An 18,118-nucleotide genomic window follows, 5' to 3' on the forward strand; every position below is an offset into this window, starting at 1 on the left:
GCAGAATCTTGTGGCATCTAGTGTTGAGGTTTCGGATTGCAACCAACTGAAACCTGTGGGCCAAGCGTGTAGGATAAATACGGTGGGCAACACGGAAACATGAAAACGCCCTATCTAGAGCCAGGGTTTGCCCCTTCTGGGCTACTGTAGGCATGGGTAGGCTAGGAAAACACAATGATTCTCATTTTCAGGGGATTATACACCAAAGAAAACACAATTATAAATATTGTATTTCCTTTCTGCCAATAGATCCCCCTAAATGCTACACACTGCCCCTATAACTTGCATTTTCAACCAAGCTAGCAGGATGACTCTTAGGGTGGCCATCTGACAATTGGTCAGTCAGTCCATTGCTTTGTCGCAGGCTGAAATATGTATATATGGACTTTGGTGATCCTGTGACCTCCTGTGTAGTGCTCACATACAGAGCACTACTTCTGGGCAGACTCCTGCATATGTGTCTGAACTTATCTTATTCAACAGCCCGTAAGCTCAGGTCCAACCAGTTAAATCTTCTGTCCGTCCCACTCACCTTAAGACCCGTGGTGACCGAGGTGCCTTAGTGAATCCTCACGGAGCCGCTAACAAAGCTGTAGACAGAAAGGAAATGTGAATCATGGGTGAAACGAAACATGTGTTTCGTTATAATATTCCAATTGTATCATGTTCCCACTGACCCCTTTTGCTACTAGTTTTCCCAATATTGCCACCTGGACATTATACCCTCATTGATTCATGAGAAACGTTCGGCTTCCAAAAAAGGGAGCATGACAGAAGCACTGGTTTGTTCTATTTTTTTCTTAACAAAGTCCAGACAACAGGATGACAGCGGTGGGGAAAATATCAAGATGTTCTTGTAAACACATTGTTAAGTAACAGAAGAATTCCATACCCATGCAAGCCAAAACTGAATATGCCCCTAATGTAATAATGTAACTTAAATGGACCGTTTGAGCGGAGCCGCTCGATACACCTGAGGAGTGAGGCCAGCTAATGCGTCACAAACGCTAAATCAATTCAAACAACAACTCAATGAAGGCCAAACAATTTACAATTTCCATGGAAAGACTCACCCAGTGCTGGGCTCCACAGAGAGCCAGCTGAATGCTGCACTAAATCCCGTTGGCCAGGCTGAAATGCTCAATAAATGTCAATATCTTTTTTTTATTTTTTCTTCCTCGCTTCGAATATGTTGTTTGTCTCCCTTGAAACACGCATTGCATTATTGAACGAGCATCAGTCAGCAAGTCGCCACTCTGTCACGTCAAACACGCTATTCGCGACGCCCGGTGGAAAATTTGCTTTTTCGCAAACTACTTTGTCTGTGCATTGACTTTGCATGTAATCTACTCGCGCGTCAAATTTGCAACGCTTTTGGTGTGAACGCAGCATAATGAGCTAAGTAGACTAATGACGCGCCCATCAGACATCAAAGGTCTGGTAGTAAAGATAATTCAATTCATGTTTTTTATTAAAAAAATTAAATGACAGCGGGGAAGCAATTAACAGTGTCAACATTTCTCAGAGCTGACAAACCAACACAAAACCTACTTCACACGGTCGTCAGATCGCTGCACTGCTCACACTGCACAACTTCCTGCCTTCTAATTGGGAGTTTTGAAGTGTGGGGGCGGGGGTCACCCACAAAAGGAGGAAGGCGGTCTCTGAACTACATCTTGTCACATAAAACAAAACCAACGGGCGTGGTGTAGTCGTGTTCATATAACAGACGGTTTCCACGTTTGAGCACCTCTGATCCGGTCGTGCAGTGTTATCTAGTCATTGTTCCGTAAGTCACACTTTTTACTTTCATAGTGTCGAAAAGGTTAATGGGGACTTTTTGTTCTCGTCTTGTTCGAGAGCTTGGGCTGAGTTGTTGCCTACAGATCCCACTCAGACAGTGTATGTAAAATTGGTTATTTCATCTTTAAACTAGATTTAAAGCCTAAACCCCCTTTCCCCTGTGTTTTTCACAATGAGGTAAAAAAAATATCATCTTATCGATTACAAAAGGCTAAACTGACTTTCTACATTCTTACTTTAAAATGTAAAATACTGTCATTACATATATGGATCAAACCACTAAATCACAGTGAGACAGATATGTCTTATTAGTGCTTATGTTATGCAGACCGCTGAATAAACACATCATGGTTTGCAGCCAACATAAAGTATGGATCTCAATTAAGTTTTGAATTTTAATTATTGTCAACTTTTCTTACAAATACTGAAAGCTGATGACAGACGGATTGAATAAGGGATTTATAAGATTCAGGTTTTATGAAATGCCATCAAATCCCAAAAGTATAACATACCAAGGCACATTCGGTCCTTGAGCCTTTAAATCATTACAACATGTTTAAATAAATGATTGTTTTAAAAATGTCTTATATTATAATCATAATTATTATTAATATTATTTAAAATTCATAAATCAAAACATTTCAAAGGTATTTCTTACTCTGCGTCAGTCAAATACTTCCTATTTGTTATAATCTTGAGGAAATTATATCAATTACTATTTGGCAGCACCATTTTATAATCTGAACTGTAACTAGAGATAAATATATACATGTGCATTTTTTGAGTACATGTTACATTGTGCACAGCGCTGTAAATATGCAACAACTCTCAGCATCTATTCTCGTTGCTGCAGTCTTTGAGGAAATTACATCTTTCACTCGGCTACATTCACCTGATGGTCTGATTAAATGTAGAAATATTCAATGTGTCACGAGCAGAGCGTTGAGCTATGACCATTATCAATTTACAAGATTTACACAGGACTGATTTCCGTTGGTCAGGAACAGCCACATGTTCACAGTGTGGGGGGATCATTTGCTACAGGAAGTGTGGATGAATAGGAAATTATGGACACGTGTATAGGAGGAGAATACATGGTGGTGCTGTATATAGTATAATTAGAATTTTAAAGTGAAAGGCCAATTAATTACTGAGTAGAAATGTTTACTGCTCACCGCATACACTTAAGTTGCACCTATACAAACACACTCAGACAGACATCCATGTTTATAAAGGTATGATCAGACAAACATTCACATGCATGCACTCATACATACGCACAGACACACTTTCAGCACATGCAGTGAAACATTGGGCTGTGACTGACCAAGTATTTTGTGTCCAAAAAGGTCCGATGATCCTAAAAGACTCAGTTGGCAGTTTGATTTATTAAAGGGCCAGTGTGTCGGGTTTGTCCTTTAACATCAGCTAGAAACACTGAGGACGTTGCATCCTTCCTCTTAGTGGCTCCACCCTGTGATGAGCCCATTTTGTGATTCGGGCTGATGAAAGGGGTCCATTTGACATGAAAATTGTGGTTTAGGCTTTAATACTGATCGGAAAGCAGTTTGTTATCGGTGCTAAAAAAAATAAATTATAATAATCTCCTTTTAAGGGAGTGTTTTTTTAACCCAGGGCGTGTTAAGTTCGCTTCTTTTTTTTTTTTGACAGCTCACTGTCCCAGCTTTAACATAAGCCCCTCCGCCTGGCAGTGTTAATGCATCGTTCTTCTTCCTCTTGAACAACACAAACAGCCGTTGTGTAGCAATGTACCGATCATAAAAAGAGGCTCTGAACTCTGCGGAGACGTAGCCGCCTCACACGTTTGGTGACGGTCCATCCGACTGAGCAGGAGATTGATTGCCGTCCTCTCTCCCCACCATTAGGGCTTGATAATATAAATCCTTATATTCTGCAGATATTCTCAATTACTCTTCATGTCTATTAAAGTTGAGGTTAGCGAGGTCAGTACAACACAGCTATGCAGCTGGAGTTGGTTGTGTCTATGAAATGTCCAGTTCTCAAGGGAAGTCAGTCACACGCCTGCGCACTTTAACACTCACAACTGTTTATCAGTATGTTGACATTAGGGAAGCAGACTGGTCGTTGCACGTTCCAGTCTTGTGAGAAAAGATGAGAACATGATTCTCCTCCTCTTAGACAAGTTAGCGCCAATAGAAATGTTAGATGTTCATGACGGAAAACCGTGTATTAAAGAGCCGACCTTCCGGCTGTTGGGGGTGTTTTTTTGGACAGTCAATCTGCATGTTGACTGGACGACTCCCTGCTATCGCGATTACTTGTGATCGCGATTACTTGTGATCAAGGAAAATAAATTCCGAGAATGAGAGAAGTTGTTTGACTAAGTTCTTCCAGACGCTACACCAGGCATCCAATAATTGATACACGCTAACAGGCTGATCCCTGTTAGTGTGATGGATGGAGCGAGGTCTCTGACAGCTACTGCCAGAAGTTGCTCTCAGCCGAATAGGAGAGAAACATTAGTGTCATCATATTACGGGAAATAGAGTTGGAGATTATTCAGAAACGCAAGAAGCCAAGCATGTTGCAGGGAGACTCTAACCTTTTTTCTTCTTCTTTTTTCTTCTTGTTTTTCAGCCAGGTCATTTTCAAGGCCTTTATAAAAAGTCACTCACATCATTTAATTAAATGAAACATATTGCTGTAAATAATGGCAATCACGTTCTTAAAGTACAAAGTATCAACGATACCAAAACATGATTATAAGTGAGGGAGTTGTAAGAATTATCGAGGAAATATCAGTAACTTCCTGTCATACATACAAGTAAATGGATGGCCTTTTTTGATTATTTTTAACTGCTGGTTGAATAAAACTAGCAATTTCAGGACATCACATTCGGCTCTGACAGTTTTGAAGGTCTTGTTATTTTCAATTCATAAATTATTAAAAAAAAGTTAATTTAGGCGTTAATCAGCAGTTGAATTGATACTTTGAAGAATGAAACTGTTAGCTGCAGCCGCAAACCATTACGAACCACTACCACAAACACACCTGGAAGAAATAACATCCACAACGAACAAATAAAGACCGGTTGCTGGAAAAAGCGTGTTTAACGTTAACTTGGCTGACTCATGCAAAGGAGCACTGACCGAGTGGCGGTATTTGACGCACTGTGAGTGAGAACGGCCGATAAACACACACTTAAAGTACTATTTGAGTATTTCAAATCTAAGTGAATGTGACATATGATTTTCCATCAGAATTGAAGCAGAAGTGTAGGATATTTTGGGTCATGTAGATATCTCATGACTAAGTGAGGAGTTACCACAAATTGGGCTTCTTAGGATGTTAGTTGCATTTTTATGATTCAGGCTATTGTGCATTTCGGAAGAGAGTAAAAAAAGAGAAGAACGGAATGGAGGAGCCAAAATCATTAGGATTCATCCTCTGGGGACCGTGAATGACAATCCACCCAAACGATTTTCTCCAGGCGGTGGACCGTCAGACGAACCAGTATTGGTGAAACTGATATATTAGATATATCGAATATTGAGATATTCCCTTTGACTGCCATGAGATGCGAGTCTCACGAGTGAAAGTTGGCTCCTCGACACAGCCCTGGACTCTGTTTTGGAACAAAAGCTTCCAGCTTAGTGGACTCACAAAAACACTCATGAACCCCCAGCTCACATTTCCAGCTGTGGATCAGTAGCACAGGTGAGCAGCTGTTGTCAGGGCAAAAATCTTTTAATCAGTTAAGATATTTAAAAACTTCTGGTCTGCCCCGAGCCTTGTACCAGCTGTGCCAAAATGGCAAACGCTGACGCTCTCTCGGCTCGTGTTTTATTCATAGCCAGTTGAAGGTTTATCAGTGCAGATAGAGTTTCTACCGGCTCCATGGCATTACAGACAGTTCCAGAGGATTGAATATTGTAAAAGGGGACATGCCGTGTAACTGAAGGGTGTTTTTGCCCATAATGGTTCTACAGTGTGTCTGCCTATAACGAGGCATTTGGAAAGTGGATTAGAACCGGTGTGCATTGTTCTCAGAGGTAATGGCCGGCGTTAGATTATGATGAATTGGCCTCTGGGCTCTTGAAGTCCACGGCTGCATGGCCATCTGGATGGACTCTTGCCTTTTTGATTTGTCCCTCTACGCTTCTGCTTAATTCTCAAATGTTCTCTTAACCCCTATCTTTATCTTGGTCTCTTGTTCTCGTTTTAAAGGCGGCGGAGCTTGATGTAGGCTGTTAATATTGCATGAAGGGAGGGAGACGGAGAGATACAATACAGCAAGGATACACAGGAATGGAAGGAATGTGCTGAAAGAGATCAGTTGTTCTTGCATCATATAACAACTAGCTAATTACTACGATGTAATATGCATACTTTGGAGGCTTAAAAGTTCCACTTTTTGTGCCTTGCTCAAGGCTCCATTCTCAAAGGAAAAGAGGAATAGTTTAAGCAAAACTAAATGTCTGCAGTTATGCAAGAAGTTCTGTGAGGTTGTAAAGGCCCTTCCCAAAGTTTAATCAAGCTTACCCAATTAAACACTCCTTCTAGCACCACACCAAGTTCCACTCGGAAATTAACACTTTAAAACCTTTCTATTAATATTCATCAGTGACTTGACCATATGTCACTTCTAAAGTTTGCGTGTTACTCCCGTTTACCCTTTCCTCCGCCAAAATATAACAAATGCTATATCACTTCCAGGCGAACTTCTCGGAGAACAACGAGGGCAACGCAGAGAGCAGAGGGTATTAGTGGTTGTGTGAAATTTGAGTTGTGGCGCTCATGCCGCTACAGAATGACCAAAGAGGAATCACTGACCGCCTCAGTCGAGTGCTGCACGAATGATTCTAAAACCCGGAAACGAGTGAGCATTTTCACACTTCAGTTACTCTTGTTTTCAAGCCTGTGTATTTTTTTTTTAATGTTTTTTGGTTCTATGTTCTACAATGTAAAATACATCATAGCTTTCACATGTCTCAAAAAACAGGGGCTGACCCCAAGACAACACAAGGGTTATGGAAATCGGAGGTAGCATGCCATGTCTGCATTCTAATAGGCCGAACTACAACACTGGAAAATAAGCTCTTACTTCATAACGACGTTAGCGTAATGGGCCGCTCTCAGCGTGGGTCGCATGTGATTCCAGGTGGGCGGTGATTAAATCACTCAACTATCTTGTTGAGTGGTTGACGCCTCGACACTCGCTCTTATGTGAGGGGAATTAGCATGTTTTAGCATTTTAATAGCCGACTATAGACGTACACGTGTAGCAGACGTAGCTCAGCCTTTCTGCCGTGAAGTGCAGAAAAACAGGCCCCCCCGCGGGTCATCCGGCGGCATGTGTTTCCGGCGGCATGTGTTTCCCCCTCTTCCATTTGAACAGTGTGTACTTTCAGCATCCATGACGGACATTTCAAATGAGGCAAATGGGACGGCAGGCGAGACGGGAAGCCGGTCACGATGTACAGGAGCGTGCAAAGAGGGAATGGAGGTGGGCCGTGTACAGTAAACGTCCCTCATACGGCAGCTCTTTGGTTGTCATGCTCTGTGCAGTAAAAGTACAACTTCAGATATGGAGCCATAGTTCGCCAAATACGTTTCTTTCTGCAGTCCACAAGGGCGGCCCTCAGGCTTCTCCTGACCAAACCTCAGCAGCAGGTTTCGTCAGGAGTAACCCGACCACAGCACAGAAGTATAAATAAAAGAACCCAGCGCGTTCCTCGGAGAGATCCACACAGACTGTTGCTGTAAGAAGATCACAGTGTTCTGTCTGATGGAACAGACCGAAGCCTTCGTGTACTATGTGAAGTAAATCTGGTGTCATTCCAGGTCTATGGTAGTTTTTACCGACAATCTTCCTTCTGCTTTCTTACACTGAGTTTTTTTCCTATATAATAGACTGCTTCCAAGAAGCCAAAGAATAAATTGTCTGTGTTTTTTTGTTTATTTTTTGTCTGCAGAGGGTTTGGCTGTGGGGGTTGGATTCGGAGCCATTGGGAAGACTTCATCGGCTACTTTTGAAAGTGCCAGGTGAGATTGGTATCAAGGGAAAGAAACACACATACAGGACACATCTTCACTGTTTAATATGAAGGAGAAAAAAAGAGAAGGCATTCTGTAAAGCGTAGCAGTTTGACCCCACCAGGATGATGTGTTTAGACGACCTGTGATTGGTTTTCCAAACCTGGAACAGTTGCTGGTAGTAAGATTAATAATTGTGTTGTTTTTTGGATGGGCGGGGTTTGAATATCAGCCTTGAGATAGTTAAGTGTAGGGACAGAGTTAATATGGTTGAGATTAGGTTATGCTTTGGTGATCTTGAGGTTATGGTAAGAATTTGGTCATGTTTTACACCTGTGCTGTTGTTGTTGTTGTGTGCTGCTGACATCTAGTGGCTACATTATAGTACTGCAGAATGCAGTGCATGTGGAGTTCTGGTGCACTCCAGGATAATGTGGTGTTTGAAGGGCTGTTTTCTCTATGGACCCATTAGAGATAATTAAAGTGAACATAGTTATTACTTGAAGCAAGAGAAACATTACAAAATTGAAGCAGGTACCAATACAATTCTCACCCGTTCTTACTGGTATTTGAATGTAGGCCCAATGGAAGGGGGGGAAAAGCGTACTTTATTGTGCAGCAGGAGTAAACACTCTGTTTGCTTATCTAGTGTATCCATCGGCGTAAAGAAATTCAGTTTTTATGTGATGTGATAATACTGAATGTCAATTGATGCATCACTGTCGGGAATTAACCCTGTCAGATTCAACTAAACCAATGGTGGACATCTTGAACAGTGTTGAATCCCAGAAGCGCAGTGTTTGATTTTCCAAGACTGTGCTCTGAGCTAAATGCTAATGTCGGCATGCTAAAGCGCTCACGTTGACCGTGCTTAACATGTTGAAGGTGGCTAGGTTTGATGTTTACCGTATTTTTTTAAGGTGTCAGAATGCAAACATTTGCCAACCAGCACTAAACACAAAGTACAGTCATTGGTTTTGCAGGTATTTGATTAAAAGCTAGAGAGAATGTGACAGCTGTCTGTGTACTATGTGCTGCTGCCATCTAGTGGTTACATGATGGTAGTGACTTAGAGAGTGGCAGGTGTTTGGCTCACCACCATAAGTCAGAGTCAGAGTCTGGAGGAGGACAGGAGAGGCACAGGATCCACGTTGCCTGAAGTCTAGTGTAAAGTTTCCACCATCAGTGATGGTTTGGGGTGCCATGTCATCTGCTGGTGTCGGTCCACTCTGTTTCCTGAGATCCAGGGTCAACGCAGCCGTATACCAGCAAGTTTTAGAGCACTTCATGCTTCCTGCTGCTGACCTGCTCTATGGAGATGGAGATTTCAAGTTCCAACAGGACTTGGCGCCTGCACACAGCGCAAAATCTACCCGTGCCTGGTTTACGGACCATGGTATTTCTGTTCTAAATTGGCCAGCCAACTCCCCTGACCTTAGCCCCATAGAAAATCTGTGGGGTATTGTGAAAAGGAAGATGCAGAATGCCAGACCCAAAAACGCAGAAGAGTTGAAGGCTACTATCAGAGCAACCTGGGCTCTCATAACACCTGAGCAGTGCCAGAAACTCATGGACTCCATGCCACGCCGCATTAACGCAGTAATTGAGGCAAAAGGAGCTCCAACCAAGTATTGAGTATTGTACATGCTCATATTTTTCATTTTCATACTTTTCAGTTGGCCAACATTTCTAAAAATCCCTTTTTTGTATCAGCCTTAAGTAATATTCTAATTTTGTGACACACGGAATTTTGGATTTTCATTTGTTGCCACTTCAAATCATCAAAATTAAATGAAATAAACATTTGAATGCATCAGTCTGTGTGCAATGAATAAATATAATGTACAAGTTACACCTTTTGAATGCAATTACTGAAATAAATCAAGTTTTTCAAAATATTCTAATTTACTGGCTTTTACCTGTGTGTGTGTGTGTGTGTGTGTGTGTGTGTGTGTGTGTGTGTGTGTGTGTGTGTGTGTGTGTGTGTGTGTATATATATATATATATATATATATATATATATATATATATATATATATATATATATATATATATATATACACACATTCATGTTACTCCCATCAGGTCAAAATGGTTATTTTTTATTAATCCATGAAACTTTGTTCATGACCAAATACCTGCTAAACTAAGGACTTTTCCCATCAGCCTCAGCTGATGCTAAACTATGATGAGTTTGGCTATAGCTGCTAGCATCAGCATGTTAGCAATGTCTTTGTGGGCGTGTCAACATGCTGATACACATAAAACCATGGCCGAGCTTAGCCTCTCAGAGCCACTAGCGTGCCTCAAGATTCTTTGTTTATTTTCCTACCCTTCATCAGATGAGACATGGGTTTATTGCTTCAGTAACATGTATGTATTTCTTTTTACCGTGGACTTTCATGAATATGCAGATGTTAGCTAAACTTAAATGCCTGGTCCAAAGCAATGTGTAATGCAAAGTGCTCTGTTGGTTAGTAATGAAACTATATCACCAAATCAAGGAACTCGAGAGGTAGGTTGTTGTTATTGTCATAAAGAGATATGGTCTGATCACTCCTTTTTTTGTCCCCTCAGAAATTTGGCCATCGGTATTGGCATCCAGAATTTCCCAGAAGGCCTGGCAGTGAGCCTGCCGCTCCGGGGTTCAGGGATGTCAACATGGAGAGCCTTCTGGTAGGGAACAACGTGTGTGTGTGTGTGTGTGTGTGTGCGCGCACTCTGTGTGCACTGTGTCCGAGAGTACAATAATCAAGCAAAGCTTTGCAAAGACTCGGGCGGAGTACAGATGCCTTCCATTTAAATGTGTTTACACAACCTGGCTGCTCTCGTTTTCCTTCAGGTATGGCCAGCTGAGCGGCATGGTAGAGCCCATCGCTGGGTTGCTAGGCGCCGTCGCCGTTGTCTTGGCAGAACCTCTCTTGCCGTACGCGCTGGCGTTTGCTGCTGGAGCGATGGTTTACGTGGTGGTCGATGACATCATACCTGAGGCTCAACTCAGGTGAGGCGGGAAAAAAGGGGTCGAAGTAGATTTTTGGGGGGGGCGCCATTTCTTTTGCACAGCTGGATTAAAGAGTGACTCGTATATAATGGAGCATTGGTCTCGAACTAATCTACGATTTTTCACCCCATCTTGGTGTCACTAGTGGCAACGGGAAGCTGGCATCCTGGACCTCCATCCTGGGCTTCGTGGTGATGATGTCACTGGACGTTGGGCTGGGCTGAGTTCATCGTGTCAACAGAACACTCGATGGCCGTGATGTCATCGCTGTGCTGCTGGCATCACTTTTTTTTTTTTTTTAAAAGGGGACCAAATGAAGTGTTTTATCCTGAAACACTATTTATCCATTTTGTTTGAATTGTTGCTACTTGAAATTCAACAGTGACGACAGAAACAAAGCTATTTTGTAAAACCAGTTAGTACTTGGTGACTGTACTTGAAAAGTTATCTTTAATGTGTTTTATTTTCATGCCGCAGCTGTCCCTTTTCTTCTTTTCTCAAATGGCAGACATCTAATTTAGAAATGAATTTGTGACTATTTAATGAATGAGCTTGTCAATGTTTTGATGAGCATATGGCTTTTTGAGTTCTTTTAATTTAAATTCAAACAATCCCAGTCACGAGAGTTAAATTATTATGATTTCTTAGTTTACTTTTTCCAGTTTTGTATTTTGTCATGATGGCAATAAGTCTGTCTGGTTGCTTTGGTAATTTATGGGACCGCCATGGAATGATTTGATTTTCCTTTCTTAAGTTTTCCAAATTTGATTTTTCCATTTCTTTTTTTTGTGCGTTTTGAGTTCTACAAGGATGGCAGTAATTTGATGACTTGTTCATACGTCAAACACTACACCATCCTCTTCGACAGCATAACAAACCATCGGTCTCCATTTTAACCAAATGCAGTGCCTTCTTTCTTCTTCTTCGAATAGTCTACGGCCATCTGCAGGCCAGTCTGAGGAATCGCATGTTGTGGTCTATGTCTAATTATCTAAATGCTGAAGTTAACGCCAAGTAACATGTGAAATATCTACATAATTAAACAACCAAGTGATTCTCAGTTTTTTCTCTAGCGTGTGGCATTCAGAGACAAATCAAACAATCTGCTGTGTTTTTATCTGATGATGCATGCAGCTCTAGGCCAGTATTGATTAAACTTCTAAAACCAGCGGTTAACCTAAAAAAGTGGTTTCGATGCGTTTTATATGCATTTAGAATCAGATGAATGTATGTGGTATGAGTATAGAAATGCCTGAGGAGACCCGCGGGAGGGTTATGCACGCTGACCCGGACCCATTAGTCTCCACAGGACAAACTGCTCTTCTAAAAGAACTAACTTGTGGTGAACATGTGACGAAGAACTGCAGCTCCAGGAAACAAGTCTTCCATGTAGCTACGGGGTAAGTACTAATAATAAAACAAAGGCGCACACCACTTTACCCCCCCGCACATTTAATGTCTTCGTCTGAAACTGAATAGCACACGAACAGACGGAGATCTAAAAACAAAATGTGGTCCACAAGAGTTCAATCAGAGTTAAATAGCGATTAATTTACATCCCCGGGCTCACATGGCTACAGAACAGTGGACCGGGACCGGCGTGTGTTGCAAGAAGTTAACGAGACTTGTCGGCATGTCCAGCTGGTCGATGCAGTGGATCCTGTCGATCGTTTTGAGGTATTTTCGGACGGCGAGTCGGCACTGTGAAGTCAAGGCTTTTGGATTTCCTGGGGAGACGACAGAAGAAAAGAAGAGTTGGGAGGGAAACGTGACGAAAACACAACAACAAAAGTTATTGCCCCTTTGGTTGAAACAGAAGGAAAATAGTTCTACCAGTGAATTTCATTATCGGATCAGAAGGGAAGACAACATTACTTGTCTTGCGGAACGTGTCTTGCTGGAACTTGATGATCACATTAGAGATGGAGTCATCAAGTTCCAGCAACCGATAAACTGACGTGCTCTCCAGGGTGTCACAGTTCTCCGAAGTGATTAACGAATGACTTCCCCAATAAGGTTAAAGTAAAGTGTCCCAGAAATAACCACGTAGGCTGAAACAGGAGTTTCCCCTGAGAGAAAACCTTGGCCGTGCCACACCTCTTTCCTGCAGAAGCAGCTCCACGGCCTCGTTCTGCTTCGTGGACTTCTCGATGATCAGCGTGGGGAGGTAGACGTTTGCCCCGAAGTCGATCAAGAGCTGGATGTACTCCACGCCGCAGCCGTGCCTGAGGCACATCTCCAGCACCGTCTTGGGCTGCTTGATAGAACTCAGCAGCCTTGCGTCTGTGCAGTTGTAATCCGGGTCGGCCCCGTAGAGGAGCAGCAGTCTGAAACACTCCATGTGTCCGTACACTGCGGCCAGGTACAGCGGCCCACTGGACACCCTGGCGCGGGACGTCCAGAGCAGGACCTTGGAGCGGGAGTTGACCTCCGCGCCGCGCCTCAGCAGTTCCCGCAGAATCTCCACATCGCCCTCCCGAGCCGCGGTGAGGACGGGGGAGCAGTTGTTGGACGCGTTGCCGTCTGGGTTGGCGCCGGCTCCGAGGAGCGCGAGGACACAGTCCAGGTATTTCCCCCGGACGGCTGCGAAGAGAGGGGTCTGGGCCTTGACGTCCACGCAGTCCACCAGGGCGCCGTGGCCTAGCAGAACCTGCAGGCAGCTGAGGTGGCCCTTGGACACGGCCGCGTGCAGCGGCGTGCCGGCGATGCCCCAGCCACCTCGGCAGTTGATGACTTTCTTGTAGACTTCTTGGCAGAGCATCTCATCGAGGAGTCTGTCATTGTTTTGTAACACCACTTGTCTGAGCTGGGAAATTTCACAGCAGCTGTTCTCTTCTGCAGAGGTCCTTAGTTGGAGCATAGAACCTGCTGAATGAGAGACAAAATGAACTCCACACCCAAAAATATATTTGACAAATGCTTACTGCAAAACGTGCAGCAACTTCTTCCTCTTGGAGCTACAGCCTGAATTGCTGCACAGAAATCAATTCGGATCTTGAACGAGGCTGACAAGTTGCGAACCTCTTTGTTAAATAATTTAAAATGTAACACGTGACCATTTAAACACTTATTTTAGCATTTTAACATCCATCCTTCAACAACTTGTAGGCATTGCTCCTGTGAGCATCGGTGAGAGACTCGCGCGCGGCATCAGCTCAATAGAAGCCCACCGCGCCTAACTCCCTTCAAAATGTGTCACAAATTAATGTTTAATGGCTCGAGTCAAAAATACAACCGATAGGTCACAAAACAATCTCGTATATGAATGATTACGGTTTACTGGAACATTCGGCATATAAATAATCTAGAAGATTTCACAATCAACAATAAGTATAATACCAATTTCTGAAATGTATTAGCTTCTCCTGACACGGTGTCGTGATGGTGGAAATAAAACGTGTAAAACTGCGACGTTATTGAATGAATGCCGAACTACCGACGGGCGGGCAAGGCTCCGCGTAGACGGGGGCCACAGTGTTTACTTACTCTCCGTTCACGGTAACGGTACCGTCACGTATATGCTAATAGTCGCTGCGTAACAGGAAGGACTTCGCTATTATTCAGCGAAAACAACCACCGATATATCCAGTCAGATATTAAACTGCGCATCTCGCGTCACAAATCTCGCGTTTCCCGGTTTCTAAATGAGTTTCGGCGACACAAAGGAGCCGTTTCTGCTGCGTTTCCTCCGTTTAATAATAGCCTACCTAAGATGTGTCACCATCAGCTGCTCTCTTCATCTTCCTGTTTCTTCTTCTTCTTCGTCGTCGTCGTGTTTGTGTTGTGCATCACGCTCAGTTGTAATGTCGCATTGCTGCCTTCTAGTGTTTCACTGCTGTAATAACATAGAGGAGCGTACTTCGACAATATATAGATCTGTAACCATAGCATTTGTTTAATTATATGTTGTATATTGTATTGGTCATAAATGTACTAATTTTACATTAAAAGAATCCATAAAAAACTCATCATTAACCCGCAATTACAAGATGATTTGGTTAAATCATATTAAATGATAAAGAAGTGTTCAATATTAAAACATGTGTTATTAAAAAAAATAATAAAGATTATAATGATTATCATGTCATCATACTTGAGTTCATAAAACAGTTTTATTTGAGCTTTTTTTATTATACTAATTAAAGTGTCTGTTTTTATTCATTATGGCAAATTGTATTACAATAACAACTACACCTTTAATTCATGCGATTTTATTTTAAATGGCCAGTTATTAAAAGTGCCCTCAGAAAGAAATTGCATTACAAACTTTGACTGACTTTTGAAAATAAGCCTTTTGAAATAAAATGTCATGCAATTAGAAAATTAAGAAACTATTCAAATTAAACGGAAGTTGCAAATAATTAAGCCACGTATTATAATAATGAATTGAGTTAGATTATTTCAATATTTTACACAATTTATTCACATGTTTTGTTGTTGTGACTTTAATTTAAATATTGATATGACACTCAACACTTTTGGGGCTGGTCTGTTCAAAGTCGGAGCAAAAAAAGGACCACAAACAACTTTCTTTATTCATTAGAAGGATTTGTCTTTCAGTTTTTTGGTACAAACATGAGTTTTAATTTTTATTTTTTTCATCCAGCGACATTAACATGTGATGACATTCCAATTAGCCACAGCTGTGTTCAGAGCTTCGGGGTCGACGGTTCAATCCCCGACTCCTCCTTTACGCATGTCCAAGTGAGCGAGACGCTGAACCCCAAGTTGGATGTTTCGCAGCAGCCCGCTGCTCCTAAAAAAACAAACAAATGTCATATATGTATAAATGCATATGTGTCGATAAATCTCACATTGAAGTGCAGCGCAGCAGAAATCTCATTGTGATGGTCAAAACTCTTCAGGATTCTCATGAGTTGGCACTCAAAGACTGTTCACATTAATCACACCACCAGTGGATGTCGTGGGTCCAGCAGATGAGGAGCTGGAGGATGAAGGTCTGGTCTCTGCAAGATGGGAGGCTGTATAAATAACAGAAAAAGTACAACCTTGTTTTTTCTTTTCTTGAGGACATCTACAGATACCCTAAATTGATACCTCTCTCTGCAGATGATGACATTGAGCATTACCTTACAACTGTTGAAAGAATGGCTACTATCTGCCATTGCATTATAAACTTTGACTGACTTTTGAAAAGAAGCATTTTAAAATAAAATGCGATGCAATTAGACAATTAACTAACAATTCAAATCAAACATTGCAAATAATGGAGCAAGTTTGATTCTACGGTCAGAAATATTTGACACAATGTATTCATATGTTTTCTTGTTGTTGTGACTTTACTTTTAATATTTATATAACATGAAACAGTCTGTGGGTAAGATATCATGTTGGATGTCAGTGTCACACTGCTTATATGGATTTAAAATTAAGAGATTCAAACAATCTCCAAATGGAAACTGTACATGTTAAAGCATTGTTAATATGTGAGAGGAGATATTATTGGCATTATTAGATGTAATGGAGGACATTTTATGTATATCAGACTGGAGTTGGATTTAAATGCATAAATCCTGGACTGTCAACTATAGATTTTTTTCTGGCAACACATTTAAGAAAAACAACAAAAAGTGTACTAAGTAGAGTAATAGAGGGTAAATACTCCTACTGGAATTATCACTCTATTCCAAGTAACCAATATGACTCCCTCTGGCTCAATCTGCTGCTCCTGTGAGGGGAAAAGGCTCCGCACAAAGAGAAATACGACCGTATCCACGGCAATGGACTCACAATACCCAGCTATGGTTGCCTTATCACTGCCTTCAACTTTGTCTGTTCCCCCTCCAGGCAACCTAGATGGCATCCTTTCTTCTGCATGTGCGTCACAGAGCCTTTGTTTGGTTAGCGATGAGCTCTTCGAGTTCGCTCTTGGACGACAACAAGGCCGTGGGCACAATGCAGGAGAGAGAAGTTTCAAGATTTGAAAAAACTTCTTTCTTTGGCAACCCAGACAAAAAAAATTAAGATTTCTCTATATTCCTAAAACACATAAAAAGCAACAATTTGTGCCAAACAACACTGACACTAGAACACCTCTGTGGCCTCTGAGGCTCGTTTCTGTCAGGACCCTTCACTGCATTTGTTTCCATTGAGCTCAGGGGTTTTTACAACATGGTAATGAGCAGCGCTGCCTCCTCTGTCTACTCCGCTTCTGTGGCCGTTGCTGAGAGACAAAGCAGAAGTCACCCAGGCGCTCACAGGGAGCGAAGAAGAGGCCTTTAAAATAGCCCCACCAACATAACTCATGGTCGGTTTAGTCAGACGAGGGAGATGAGTTCAGGGAAGAGGGATTGAGAGGAGAACTTTCGACTTTCGACAGCATTGATTTCTGCAATGCTCCTGTGGGTGATGAGGCCAAGGCTATTTTTTCTCTCCTCAGAAAAGGATGTGACGTGCTTCACAAGATGATAGGTACACTTGTGCCACAAAGGCAGACACTGTGGATCATCTGTGTGGTTTTGATCGCTGCAGCTGCAGGTGAGAAGCTTCTTTTTGTTTCTGATTAAGACGAATAAATACAAATGTGATCTTTTGTTTGGTTAAATCAGTTTTTTTCTTACCTCGTTCGGAGAAGCAAGGGGCTTAAGAGTGAACCAGCAACCCCTTTACTGCTGCTGATCACTGATTGTGATGTCAAGACGGTCATAATTGACTGTTGTTATAGCTTCATTATTTTAGTGTACATGTGTCAAATGGTCATGATAGTAGAGGTTAAAAAGGCTATTGTAGTTATGCAGGTATTGTGATATATGTATGTATATATATATATATATATATATATATATATATATATATATATATATATATATATATATATATATATACACACACATACATCTGTTGCAGCTGTGACTCTCGCTAATGACCTCTTGCTCTCATCATGCAATTTTAGTTAATTTAATTTACTTATTTTTACAAATTGATATCCTGAACATGGTTCAGCTGTGGAAATAAGCAACAACTGGACATTTTATATCCCCATATTTGACGCTGATTGGTTAAGAATTGACTCTCTTCTGGCCCAGTTCCGTGTGTCTGTTGCCTTTCGGAGGACATTCCTTGTCCAAAAGGTGCTCGGATCCACCTGGCCAGCCTGCGATGCTATTGGCTCTCTGAGAGGACATCTTCGTGGCCTGAGGCACAGGATGCATGCAGGGAGGCTCTGGGAGGAGATCTGGCATCTGTCGGCAGTCCGGAGCTGCAGAACTTTGTCCATTACTCATTTCCAGCGTGAGTGCTGCACACAAGCGTCTCCTTTTCACTGTTTCTATGTT

At 42.0% G+C, this 18,118-nt stretch overlaps 2 protein-coding genes across 2 annotated transcripts in view; one reads left to right on the forward strand and one right to left on the reverse strand.

Annotated features, from left to right (window-relative positions):
* slc39a11 (solute carrier family 39, member 11) overlaps positions 1-11,960 on the forward strand; it is a gene marked incomplete at its 5' end in the record, with an annotated part of 97,118 nt that extends 85,158 nt beyond the window's left edge. Inside the window, 4 exons of the mRNA XM_079237670.1 lie at positions 7,762-7,831; positions 10,400-10,498; positions 10,665-10,823; positions 10,969-11,960. Of these exons, the coding sequence (XP_079093796.1) occupies positions 7,762-7,831; positions 10,400-10,498; positions 10,665-10,823; positions 10,969-11,047 (407 nt within the window). The 3' untranslated portion in view covers positions 11,048-11,960. The remainder of the gene's footprint in view (positions 1-7,761; positions 7,832-10,399; positions 10,499-10,664; positions 10,824-10,968) is intronic.
* Positions 11,961-12,254: 294 nt separating this feature from the next.
* On the reverse strand, positions 12,255-14,562 carry LOC306732874 (ankyrin repeat and SOCS box protein 12-like). Its single transcript, XM_079214049.1, has 3 exons — positions 14,531-14,562; positions 12,921-13,688; positions 12,255-12,550 (listed from the first exon to the last, which is right to left on the reverse strand). The coding sequence occupies exons 2-3, from the start codon at positions 13,681-13,683 to the stop codon at positions 12,390-12,392; spliced, it is 924 nt and encodes a 307-aa protein (XP_079070175.1). The 5' UTR covers positions 13,684-13,688; positions 14,531-14,562; the 3' UTR covers positions 12,255-12,389.
* Between the last annotated feature and the right edge of the window lie 3,556 nt (positions 14,563-18,118).

Source organism: Taurulus bubalis (assembly GCF_910589615.1).
Source record: "Taurulus bubalis genome assembly, chromosome: 2".
Taxonomy (NCBI): domain Eukaryota; kingdom Metazoa; phylum Chordata; class Actinopteri; order Perciformes; family Cottidae; genus Taurulus; species Taurulus bubalis.